This window comes from Gobius niger, assembly GCF_951799975.1.
Source record: "Gobius niger genome assembly, chromosome: 11".
Classification (NCBI taxonomy): Eukaryota; Metazoa; Chordata; class Actinopteri; order Gobiiformes; family Gobiidae; genus Gobius; species Gobius niger.
This window is the reverse complement of record NC_136862.1, coordinates 594598-609486: the sequence shown is the minus strand read 5'-3', so window position 1 is coordinate 609486 and position 14889 is coordinate 594598. Positions and strand designations below refer to the sequence as shown.

Sequence of the window (14889 nt, the reverse complement as noted above, 5' to 3'; positions counted from 1 at the left end):
TGCACGATTACTCACTGGCTCAAGGAAATCTGAGCATATTACTCCTGTTCTGTTTGCACTGGCTCCCAGTGAGCTACAGGATCCAGTTTAAGATCCTACTGATGGTTTTTAAGTGTTTAAATGGAATGGCCCCATCTTACCTTTCAGAGCTTCTGTCTGTTTATGTCCCAAAGAGGACGACGAGGTCAGCAGATCAAATGCTGCTAGTTGTTCCGCGATCTCAGATGAAAACTAGGGGTGACTAGGTTTGTATTGCCTGTGTACAGCACTTTGGGCAGCGATAGTTGTTGTAAATGTGCTTTATAAATAAATTTGACCTTGACCTCAGAGCTTCAGACGCAGCAGCTCCTCAGGAACCATCTGCTCTAAAGCCGTGACCTCAGATCCAACAGACGTGTGTTTGTGTTTGCAGAAAGCGGAAATCGCTGTGGCCCCTTTAACCATCACGCTGGTCCGGGAGGAGGTGATCGACTTTTCGAAGCCCTTCATGTCTCTGGGCATCTCCATCATGATCAAAAAGCCCCAGAAGTCCAAACCGGGCGTCTTCTCCTTCCTGGACCCGCTGGCCTATGAGATCTGGATGTGCATCGTGTTCGCCTACATCGGCGTGAGCGTGGTGCTCTTCCTGGTCAGCCGCTTCAGCCCGTACGAGTGGCACACCGAGGAGCCCGAAGAGGGCACCGACGGTCCGCCCAGCGACCAGCCCCCCAATGAGTTCGGCATCTTCAACTCCCTCTGGTTCTCCCTGGGCGCCTTCATGCAGCAGGGCTGTGACATCTCCCCCAGGTACGAGACTGACCACACCCACACACCCACACACCCACACACACCCACACACCCACACACCCATAACCCCACAACCCACAACCCCACAACCCCACACATCCACACACACCCACAACCCCACAACCCCACACACCCACAACCCACACACCCACAACCCCACACACCCACAACCCTACACACCCACAACCCACACACCCACAACCCAACACACACACAACCCACACACCCACAACCCACACACCCACAACCCCACACACCCACACACCCAGAACCCCCACACACCCACACACCCACAACCCACACACCCACAACCCACACACCCACAATCCCACACACCCACAACCCTACACACCCACAACCCCACACACCCACAACCCCACACACCCACAACCCTACACACCCACAACCCCACAACCCTACACACCCACAACCCTACACACCCACAACCCTACACACCCACAACCCCACAACCCACACACCCACAACCCCACACACCCACAACCCCACACACCCACAACCCCACAACCCCACAAACCCACAACCCTACACACCCACAACCCCACAACCCACACACCCACAACCCACACACCCCACAACCCCACAACCACACACACCCACACACCCACAACCCCACAACCCCACAAACCCACAACCCCTCACACCCACAACCACACACACCCACAACCCACAACCCCACAACCCCACAAACCCACAACCCCTCACACCCACAAACCCACAACCCCACAACCCCACACACCCACACACCCACAACCCACAACCCCACACACCCACAACCCCACAACCCCACACACCCACACACCCACAACCCCACAACCCCACACACCCACACACCCACAACCCACAACCCCACACACCCACAACCCCACAACCCCACACACCCACACACCCACAACCCCACAACCCCACACACCCACACACCCACAACCCACAACCCCACACACCCACACACCCACAACCCCACAACCCCACACACCCACAACCCACAACCCCACACACCCACAACCCCACACACCCACAACCCCACACACCCACAACCCCACACACCCACACACCCACAACCCACAACCCCACACACCCACACACCCACAACCCCACAACCCCACACACCCACAACCCACAACCCCACACACCCACAACCCCACACACCCACAACCCCACACACCCACAACCCACACACCCACAACCCCACACAACCCCACACACCCACAACCCCACACACCCACAACCCCACACACCCACAACCCCAAACACCCACAACCCCACACACCCACAACCCACACACCCACACACCCACAACCCCACACACCCACAACCCACACACCCACAACCCCACACAACCCCACACACCCACAACCCCACACACCCACAACCCCACACACCCACAACCCACACACCCACACACCCACAACCCCACACACCCACAACCCCACAACCCCACACACCCACAACCCCACACACCCACACACCCACAACCCACACACCCACACACCCACACACCCACACACGCACACACCCACACACCCACACACCCACAACCCACACACCCACACACCCACACACCCACAACCCCACACACCCACACACCCACAACCCCACACACCCACAACCCCACAACCCACACACCCACACACCCACACACCCACAACCCACACACCCACACACCCACACACCCACAACCCCACACACCCACACACCCACAACCCCACAACCCACACACCCACAACCCCACACACCCACAAACCCACAACCCACACACCCACAACCCACAACCCACACACCCACAACCCCACACACCCACAACCCCACACACCCACACACCCACAACCCCACACACCCACACACCCACAACCCCACACACCCACACACCCACACACCCACAACCCACACACCCACACACCCACACACCCACAACCCCACACACCCACACACCCACAACCCCACACACCCACAAACCCACAACCCACACACCCACAACCCACAACCCACACACCCACAACCCCACACACCCACAACCCCACACACCCACAACCCCACAGCCCCACACACCCACAACCCCACACACCCACAACCCCAAACACCCACACACCCACAACCCCACAACAACACACTTCCACAACCCCACAACCCACACACCCACAACCCCACACACCCACAACCCCACACACCCACAACCCACACACCCACACACCCACACACCCACACACCCACAACCCACACACCCACAACCCCACACACCCACACACCCACACACCCACACACCCACAACCCACACACCCACAACCCCAAACACCCACACACCCACAACCCACACACCCACAACCCACACACCCACAACCCACACACCCACACACCCACACACCCACACACCCACAACCCACACACCCACACACCCACACACCCACACACCCACACACCCACACACCCACACACCCACAACCCACACACCCACAACCCCACACACCCACACACCCACAACCCACACACCCACAACCCCAAACACCCACACACCCACACACCCACACACCCACAACCCCACACACCCACAACCCACACACCCACAACCCCACACACCCACAACCCCACACACCCACACACCCACAACCCACAACCCCACACACCCACAACCCCACAACCCACACACCCACACACCCACACACCCACACACCCACACACCCACACACCCACACACCCACAACCCACACACCCACAACCCACACACCCACAACCCCACACACCCACAACCCCACACACCCACACACCCACAACCCACACACCCACACACCCACAACCCCACACAACCCACAACCCCACACACCCACAACCCCACACACCCACAACCCCACACACCCACACACACCCACAACCCACACACCCACAACCCCAAACACCCACACACCCACACACCCACACAACCCACAACCCCACACACCCACAACCCCACACACCCACAACCCCAAACACCCACACACCCACACACCCACACACGCACACACCCACACACCCACACACCCACACACCCACAACCCCACACACCCACACACCCACCACCCACACACCCACACACCCACAACCCCACAACCCCACACACCCACAACCCCACACACCCACAACCCCACACACCCACAACCCCACAACCCCACACACCCACAACCCACACACCCACAACCCCACACACCCACAACCCCACACACCCACACACCCACAACCCCACAACCCACACACCCACACACCCACCCACACACCCACAACCCACACACCCACAACCCCACACACCCACACTCCCACACACCCACAACCCACACACCCACAACCCCACACACCCACAACCCCACACACCCACAACCCACACACCCACAACCCACACACCCACACACCCACACACCCACAACCCACACACCCACACACCCACACACCCTCAACCCCACACACCCACACACCCACAACCCCACACACCCACAACCCCACACACCCACAACCCACACACCAACACACCCACACACCCACACACCCACACACCCACACACCCACAACCCACACACCCACACACCCACAACCCCACACACCCACAACCCCACAACCCACACACCCACACACCCACAACACACACACCCACAAACCCACAACCCACACACCCACAACCCACAACCCACACACCCACAACCCCACACACCCACAACCCCACACACCCACAACCCCACAGCCCCACACACCCACAACCCCAAACACCCACACACCCACAACCCCACAACAACACACTTCCACAACCCCACAACCCACACACCCACAACCCCACACACCCACAACCCCACACACCCACAACCCACACACCCACACACCCACACACCCACACACCCACAACCCACACACCCACAACCCCACACACCCACACACCCACACACCCACACACCCACAACCCACACACCCACAACCCCAAACACCCACACACCCACAACCCACACACCCACAACCCACACACCCACAACCCACACACCCACACACCCACACACCCACACACCCACAACCCACACACCCACACACCCACACACCCACACACCCACACACCCACACACCCACACACCCACAACCCACACACCACAACCCACACACCCACCACCCACAACCACACACCCACACCCCAACACCACACACCCACACACCCACACACCCACAACCCCACACACCCACAACCACACACCCACAACCCCACACACCCACAACCCCACACACCCACACACCCACAACCCACAACCCCCACACACCCACAACCCACAACCCACCACCCACACACCCACACACCCACACACCCACACACCCACACACCCACACACCCACAACCCACACACCCACAACCCACACACCACAACCCACACACCCACAACCCCACACACCCACACACCACAACCACACACCCACACACCCACAACCCCACACAACCCACAACCCACACACCCACAACCCACACACCCACAACCCCACACACCCACACACACCCACAACCACACACCCACAACCCCAAACACCCACACACCACACACCCACACAACCCACAACCCCACACACCCACAACCCACACACCCACAACCCAAACACCCACACACCCACACACCCACACACGCACACACCCACACACCCACACACCCACACACCCACAACCCCACACACCCACACACCCACCACCCACACACCCACACACCCACAACCCCACAACCCCACACACCACAACCCACACACCCACAACCCCACACACCCACAACCCCACACACCCACAACCCCACAACCCCACACACCCACAACCACACACCCACAACCCCACACACCCACAACCCCACACACCCACACACCCACAACCCACAACCCACACACCCACACACCCACCCACACACCACAACCACACACCCACAACCCCACACACCCACACTCCACACACCCACAACCCACACACCCACAACCCCACACACCCACAACCCCACACACCCACAACCCACACACCCACAACCCACACACCCACACACCCACACACCCACAACCCACACACCCACACACCCACACACCCTCAACCCCACACACCCACACACCCACAACCCACACACCCACAACCCCACACACCCACAACCCACACACCAACACACCCACACACCCACACACCCACACACCCACACACCCACAACCCACACACCCACACACCCACACACACACACCCCACACACCCACAACCCCACACACCCACAACCCCACAACCACACACACCCACACACCCACACACCCACACACACACAACCCCACACACCCACACACCCAAAACCCACACACCCACACACCCACAACCCCACACACCCACAACCACACACACCCACAACCCACACACCCACAACCACACACACCCACAACCCCACACACCCACACACCCACAACCACACACACCCACACACCCACACACCCACAACCCACACACCCACACACACCCACACACACCACACACACACCACAACCCCACACACCCACACACACCCACACACACCCACACACAACCCCACACACCCACAACCCCACACACCCACAACCCACACACCCACAACCCCACACACCCACACACCCACACACCCACACACCCACAACCCACACACCCACACACCCACAACCCACACACCCACAACCCCACACACCCACAACCCCACACACCCACACACACCCACAACCACACAACCCTACACATCCACAACCCCACACACCACAACCCCACACACCCACACACCCACAACCCACACACCCACACACCCACAACCCACAACCCCACACACCCACAACCCCACACACCCACACACACCCACAACCACACAACCCTACACATCCACAACCCCACACACCCACAACCCCACACACCCACACACCCACAACCCCACACACCCACACACCCACACACCCACACACCCACAACCCCACACACCCACACACCCACAACCCCACACACCCACACACACCCACACACACCCACACACAACCCCACACACACACACACACACACACACACCCACACACACCCACACACCCACACACCCACACACCCACAACCCCACACACCCACAACCCCACACACCCACAACCCACACACCCACACACCCACACACCCACAACCCTACACACCCACAACCCCACACACCCACACACCCACACACCCACACACCCACAACCTCACACACCCACACACCCACACACCCACACACCCACAACCCCACACACCCACAACCCCACACACCCATAACCCCACACACCCACACACCCACACACCCACACACCCACACACCCACACACCCACAACCTCACACACCCACACACCACACACACCCACAACCCAAACACCCACACACCCACACACCCACAACCCCACACACCCACACACCCACAACCCACACACCCACACACCCACAACCCACACACCAACAACCCCACACACCCACACACCCACACACCCACAACCCCACACACCCACACTAACAGGGATGGGACGTTGCTTGGTTTTCGACGCCAACACCAGCACTTCGGGAACGACTGATCTAAGTCTGTTTCTCCTTCATCAGTTTCTGTTTCTCTGGAGCCTCGTCGTCTTCAGCCGAGTCTGAGTGAGACACAGACTGCATGAAACATAGTGTTAAGTAGTGAATATACTGGTGTTAAGTAGTGAATATACTGGTGTTAAGTAGTGAATATACTTGTGTTAAGTAGTGAATATACTGGTGTTAAGTAGTGAATATACTGGTGTTAAGTAGTGAATATACTGGTGTTAAGTAGTGAATATACTGGTGTTAAGTAGTGAACATAGTGTTAAGTGGTGAACATAGTGTTAAGTGGTGAACATAGTGTTAAGTGGTGAACATAGTGTTAAGTGGTGAACATAGTGTTAAGTGGTGAACATAGTGTTAAGTGGTGAACATAGTGTTAAGTGGTGAACATAGTGTTAAGTGGTGAACATGATTTTCAGACCTGTGCTCGGGCTGGAGGGTTAGTGTCATTTGGCGGTTCAGACCCGCGCCGGTGACCAGGAGGGTTCTGCCGTGTTTCCTCTTTAGCTGATTGATTGTTATTCCACTAAAGACGTTTTCTCACATGTTCATGATTCACTCCGCCCCCTCATCCTCGCCCCGCCCCCTCATCCTCGCCCCGCCCCCTCATCCTCGCCCCGCCCCCTCACCCGCCGGACGGGTCTGAACTGCTCCAAATGTTCGGTTGCTCGGTGTCGTGAGTTCGATAAAGCCTGTGAGTGCTTCCTGCTGGAGGTCGGGCTGATGGATATTCAGTCCTTGCATGTGTGTGCTCCTGTGTGTGTCGGCTGTGTGTGTTTGTGTCGTTAGTGCATCAGTGTGTTCGGCTCCTCCTCTTCCTCCCTGTGGACGGACCCACAGACCTCTGATGGCGCCCCCTGTGGGCGGTTTGGGGTTTGTCCACACGGAGGACGCTGTGAACGGAGGCGTGTCCTCTGTGTCTGAATGGCTTCGTGTCGCTATGGTTACAAACTAAGATATTAAAGTCTCTGTGTCAGAGTTACGCTCGTAGATATTAAAGTCTCTGTCAGAGTTACGCTCGTAGATATTAAAGTCTCTGTGTTAGAGTTACGCTTGTAGATATTAAAGTCTGTGTTAGAGTTATGCTCGTAGATATTAAAGTCTCTGTGTCAGAGTTACGCTTGTAGATATTAAAGTCTGTCAGAGTTACGCTTGTAGATATTAAAGTCTGTCAGAGTTACGCTCGTAGATATTAAAGTCTGTGTCAGAGTTACGCTTGTAGATATTAAAGTCTGTCAGAGTTACGCTCGTAGATATTAAAGTCTGTCAGAGTTACGCTCGTAGATATTAAAGTCTGTGTCAGAGTTACGCTCGTAGATATTAAAGTCTCTGTGTCAGAGTTACGCTTGTAGATATTAAAGTCTGTCAGAGTTACGCTTGTAGATATTAAAGTCTCTGTGTCAGAGTTACGCTCGTAGATATTAAAGTCTGTCTCTGTCAGAGTTACGCTCGTAGATATTAAAGTCTGTCAGAGTTACACTCGTAGATATTAAAGTCTGTGTCAGAGTTACGCTTGTAGATATTAAAGTCTGTCAGAGTTACGCTCGTAGATATTAAAGTCTGTCAGAGTTACGCTCGTAGATATTAAAGTCTGTGTCAGAGTTACGCTCGTAGATATTAAAGTCTCTGTGTCAGAGTTACGCTTGTAGATATTAAAGTCTGTCAGAGTTACGCTCGTAGATATTAAAGTCTCTTTGTCAGAGTTACGCTTGTAGATATTAAAGTCTGTGTCAGAGTTACGCTCGTAGATATTAAAGTCTGTGTCAGAGTTACGCTCGTAGATATTAAAGTCTCTGTCAGTTACGCTCGTAGATATTAAAGTCGGTGTCAGAGTTACGCTCGTAGATATTAAAGTCGGTGTCAGAGTTACGCTCGTAGATATTAAAGTCTCTGTGTCAGAGTTACGCTCGTAGATATTAAAGTCTCTGTCAGAGTTACGCTCGTAGATATTAAAGTCTCTGTGTCAGAGTTACGCTCGTAGATATTAAAGTCTCTGTGTCAGAGTTACGCTCGTAGATATTAAAGTCTCTGTGTCAGAGTTACGCTCGTAGATATTAAAGTCTCTGTCAGAGTTACGCTCGTAGATATTAAAGTCTCTGTCAGAGTTACGCTCGTAGATATTAAAGTCTCTGTGTTAGAGTTACGCTCGTAGATATTAAAGTCTCTGTGTCAGAGTTACGCTTGTAGATATTAAAGTCTGTCAGAGTTACGCTCGTAGATATTAAAGTCTCTTTGTCAGAGTTACGCTTGTAGATATTAAAGTCTGTGTCAGAGTTACGCTCGTAGATATTAAAGTCTGTGTCAGAGTTACGCTCGTAGATATTAAAGTCTCTGTCAGTTACGCTCGTAGATATTAAAGTCGGTGTCAGAGTTACGCTCGTAGATATTAAAGTCGGTGTCAGAGTTACGCTCGTAGATATTAAAGTCTCTGTGTCAGAGTTACGCTCGTAGATATTAAAGTCTCTGTCAGAGTTACGCTCGTAGATATTAAAGTCTCTGTGTCAGAGTTACGCTCGTAGATATTAAAGTCTCTGTCAGAGTTACGCTTGTAGATATTAAAGTCTGTGTCAGAGTTACACTCGTAGATATTAAAGTCTCTGTGTCAGAGTTACGCTCGTAGATATTAAAGTCTCTGTGTCAGAGTTACGCTCGTAGATATTAAAGTCTCTGTGTCAGAGTTACGCTCGTAGATATTAAAGTCTCTGTGTTAGAGTTACGCTCGTAGATATTAAAGTCTCTGTCAGAGTTACGCTCGTAGATATTAAAGTCTCTGTGTCAGAGTTACGCTCGTAGATATTAAAGTCTCTGTCAGAGTTACGCTCGTAGATATTAAAGTCTCTGTGTCAGAGTTACGCTCGTAGATATTAAAGTCTCTGTGTTAGAGTTACACTCGTAGATATTAAAGTCTCTGTGTCAGAGTTACGCTCGTAGATATTAAAGTCTCTGTGTCAGAGTTACGCTCGTAGATATTAAAGTCTCTGTGTTAGAGTTACGCTCGTAGATATTAAAGTCTCTGTCTGTGTCAGAGTTACACTCGTAGATATTAAAGTCTCTGTCAGAGTTACGCTCGTAGATATTAAAGTCTCTGTGTCAGAGTTACGCTCGTAGATATTAAAGTCTCTGTGTCAGAGTTACGCTCGTAGATATTAAAGTCTCTGTGTTAGAGTTACGCTCGTAGATATTAAAGTCTCTGTGTCAGAGTTACGCTCGTAGATATTAAAGTCTCTGTGTCAGAGTTACGCTCGTAGATATTAAAGTCTCTGTGTCAGAGTTACGCTCGTAGATATTAAAGTCTCTGTGTCAGAGTTACGCTCGTAGATATTAAAGTCTGTCAGAGTTACACTCGTAGATATTAAAGTCTGTGTCAAAGTTACACTCGTAGATATTAAAGTCTGTGTGTCAGAGTTACGCTCGTAGATATTAAAGTCTGTGTGTCAGAGTTACACTCGTAGATATTAAAGTCTCTGTCAGAGTTACGCTCGTAGATATTAAAGTCTCTGTGTCAGAGTTACGCTCGTAGATATTAAAGTCTCTGTCAGAGTTACGCTCGTAGATATTAAAGTCTCTGTCAGAGTTACGCTCGTAGATATTAAAGTCTCTGTCAGAGTTACGCTCGTAGATATTAAAGTCTCTGTGTCAGAGTTACGCTCGTAGATATTAAAGTCTCTGTCAGAGTTACGCTCGTAGATATTAAAGTCTCTGTGTCAGAGTTACGCTTGTAGATATTAAAGTCTCTGTGTCAGAGTTACGCTTGTAGATATTAAAGTCTGTCTCTGTCAGAGTTACGCTTGTAGATATTAAAGTCTCTGTGTCAGAGTTACGCTTGTAGATATTAAAGTCTGTCTCTGTCAGAGTTACGCTTGTAGATATTAAAGTCTCTGTGTCAGAGTTACGCTTGTAGATATTAAAGTCTCTGTGTCAGAGTTACGCTCGTAGATATTAAAGCCTGTCTCTGTCAGAGTTACGCTTGTAGATATTAAAGTCTCTGTGTCAGAGTTACGCTCGTAGATATTAAAGTCTCTGTCAGAGTTACGCTCGTAGATATTAAAGTCTCTGTCAGAGTTACGCTCGTAGATATTAAAGTCTCTGTCAGAGTTACGCTCGTAGATATTAAAGTCTCTGTGTCAGAGTTACGCTCGTAGATATTAAAGTCTCTGTCAGAGTTACGCTCGTAGATATTAAAGTCTCTGTGTCAGAGTTACGCTCGTAGATATTAAAGTCTCTGTGTTAGAGTTACGCTCGTAGATATTAAAGTCTCTGTGTTAGAGTTACGCTCGTAGATATTAAAGTCTCTGTGTCAGAGTTACGCTCGTAGATATTAAAGTCTCTGTGTCAGAGTTACGCTCGTAGATATTAAAGTCTCTGTCAGAGTTACGCTCGTAGATATTAAAGCCTCTGTGTCAGAGTTACGCTCGTAGATATTAAAGCCTCTGTCAGAGTTACGCTCGTAGATATTAAAGCCTCTGTGTCAGAGTTACGCTTGTAGATATTAAAGCCTCTGTGTCAGAGTTACACTCGTAGATATTAAAGTCTCTGTGTCAGAGTTACGCTCGTAGATATTAAAGTCTCTGTCAGAGTTACGCTCGTAGATATTAAAGCCTCTGTGTCAGAGTTACGCTCGTAGATATTAAAGCCTCTGTCAGAGTTACGCTCGTAGATATTAAAGCCTCTGTGTCAGAGTTACGCTTGTAGATATTAAAGCCTCTGTGTCAGAGTTACACTCGTAGATATTAAAGTCTCTGTGTCAGAGTTACGCTCGTAGATATTAAAGCCTCTGTCAGAGTTACGCTCGTAGATATTAAAGCCTCTGTGTCAGAGTTACGCTTGTAGATATTAAAGCCTCTGTGTCAGAGTTACACTCGTAGATATTAAAGTCTCTGTGTCAGAGTTACTCTCGTAGATATTAAAGTCTGTGTTAGAGTTACGCTCGTAGATATTAAAGTCTCTGTGTCAGAGTTACGCTCGTAGATATTAAAGTCTCTGTGTCAGAGTTACGCTCGTAGATATTAAAGTCTCTGTCAGAGTTACGCTCGTAGATATTAAAGTCTCTGTGTCAGAGTTACGCTCGTAGATATTAAAGTCTCTGTCAGAGTTACGCTTGTAGATATTAAAGTCTGTGTCAGAGTTACACTCGTAGATATTAAAGTCTCTGTGTCAGAGTTACGCTCGTAGATATTAAAGTCTCTGTGTCAGAGTTACGCTCGTAGATATTAAAGTCTCTGTGTCAGAGTTACGCTCGTAGATATTAAAGTCTCTGTGTTAGAGTTACGCTCGTAGATATTAAAGTCTCTGTCAGAGTTACGCTCGTAGATATTAAAGTCTCTGTGTCAGAGTTACGCTCGTAGATATTAAAGTCTCTGTCAGAGTTACGCTCGTAGATATTAAAGTCTCTGTGTCAGAGTTACGCTCGTAGATATTAAAGTCTCTGTGTTAGAGTTACACTCGTAGATATTAAAGTCTCTGTGTCAGAGTTACGCTCGTAGATATTAAAGTCTCTGTGTCAGAGTTACGCTCGTAGATATTAAAGTCTCTGTGTTAGAGTTACGCTCGTAGATATTAAAGTCTCTGTCTGTGTCAGAGTTACACTCGTAGATATTAAAGTCTCTGTCAGAGTTACGCTCGTAGATATTAAAGTCTCTGTGTCAGAGTTACGCTCGTAGATATTAAAGTCTCTGTGTCAGAGTTACGCTCGTAGATATTAAAGTCTCTGTGTTAGAGTTACGCTCGTAGATATTAAAGTCTCTGTGTCAGAGTTACGCTCGTAGATATTAAAGTCTCTGTGTCAGAGTTACGCTCGTAGATATTAAAGTCTCTGTGTCAGAGTTACGCTCGTAGATATTAAAGTCTCTGTGTCAGAGTTACGCTCGTAGATATTAAAGTCTGTCAGAGTTACACTCGTAGATATTAAAGTCTGTGTCAAAGTTACACTCGTAGATATTAAAGTCTGTCTCTGTCAGAGTTACGCTCGTAGATATTAAAGTCTGTGTGTCAGAGTTACGCTCGTAGATATTAAAGTCTGTGTGTCAGAGTTACACTCGTAGATATTAAAGTCTCTGTCAGAGTTACGCTCGTAGATATTAAAGTCTCTGTGTCAGAGTTACGCTCGTAGATATTAAAGTCTCTGTCAGAGTTACGCTCGTAGATATTAAAGTCTCTGTCAGAGTTACGCTCGTAGATATTAAAGTCTCTGTCAGAGTTACGCTCGTAGATATTAAAGTCTCTGTGTCAGAGTTACGCTCGTAGATATTAAAGTCTCTGTCAGAGTTACGCTCGTAGATATTAAAGTCTCTGTGTCAGAGTTACGCTTGTAGATATTAAAGTCTCTGTGTCAGAGTTACGCTTGTAGATATTAAAGTCTGTCTCTGTCAGAGTTACGCTTGTAGATATTAAAGTCTCTGTGTCAGAGTTACGCTTGTAGATATTAAAGTCTGTCTCTGTCAGAGTTACGCTTGTAGATATTAAAGTCTCTGTGTCAGAGTTACGCTTGTAGATATTAAAGTCTCTGTGTCAGAGTTACGCTCGTAGATATTAAAGCCTGTCTCTGTCAGAGTTACGCTTGTAGATATTAAAGTCTCTGTGTCAGAGTTACGCTCGTAGATATTAAAGTCTCTGTCAGAGTTACGCTCGTAGATATTAAAGTCTCTGTCAGAGTTACGCTCGTAGATATTAAAGTCTCTGTCAGAGTTACGCTCGTAGATATTAAAGTCTCTGTGTCAGAGTTACGCTCGTAGATATTAAAGTCTCTGTCAGAGTTACGCTCGTAGATATTAAAGTCTCTGTGTCAGAGTTACGCTCGTAGATATTAAAGTCTCTGTGTTAGAGTTACGCTCGTAGATATTAAAGTCTCTGTGTTAGAGTTACGCTCGTAGATATTAAAGTCTCTGTGTCAGAGTTACGCTCGTAGATATTAAAGTCTCTGTGTCAGAGTTACGCTCGTAGATATTAAAGTCTCTGTCAGAGTTACGCTCGTAGATATTAAAGCCTCTGTGTCAGAGTTACGCTCGTAGATATTAAAGCCTCTGTCAGAGTTACGCTCGTAGATATTAAAGCCTCTGTGTCAGAGTTACGCTTGTAGATATTAAAGCCTCTGTGTCAGAGTTACACTCGTAGATATTAAAGTCTCTGTGTCAGAGTTACGCTCGTAGATATTAAAGTCTCTGTCAGAGTTACGCTCGTAGATATTAAAGTCTCTGTGTCAGAGTTACGCTCGTAGATTTTAAAGTCTCTGTCAGAGTTACGCTCGTAGATATTAAAGTCTCTGTCTGTGTCAGAGTTACGCTCGTAGATATTAAAGTCTCTGTGTCAGAGTTACGCTCGTAGATATTAAAGTCTCTGTGTCAGAGTTACGTTCGTAGATATTAAAGTCTCTGTGTCAGAGTTACACTCGTAGATATTAAAGTCTCTGTGTCAGAGTTACGCTTGTAGATATTAAAGCCTCTGTGTCAGAGTTACGCTCGTAGATATTAAAGTCTCTGTGTCAGAGTTACGCTCGTAGATATTAAAGTCTCTGTGTCAGAGTTACGCT

The 14889-nt window shown here is 49.9% G+C and overlaps 1 protein-coding gene across 2 annotated transcripts in view; it reads left to right on the top strand.

Annotated features, from left to right (window-relative positions):
• The window catches only part of LOC306970925 (glutamate receptor 4-like), a 146150-nt gene that overhangs the window by 96748 nt on the left and 34513 nt on the right, over nucleotides 1–14889 (top strand). For both annotated transcript variants that reach the window (XM_079567008.1, XM_079567007.1), the window contains exon 11: nucleotides 413–786. In XM_079567008.1, coding sequence (XP_079423134.1) covers nucleotides 413–786 — 374 coding nt within the window. The remainder of the gene's footprint in view (nucleotides 1–412; nucleotides 787–14889) is intronic.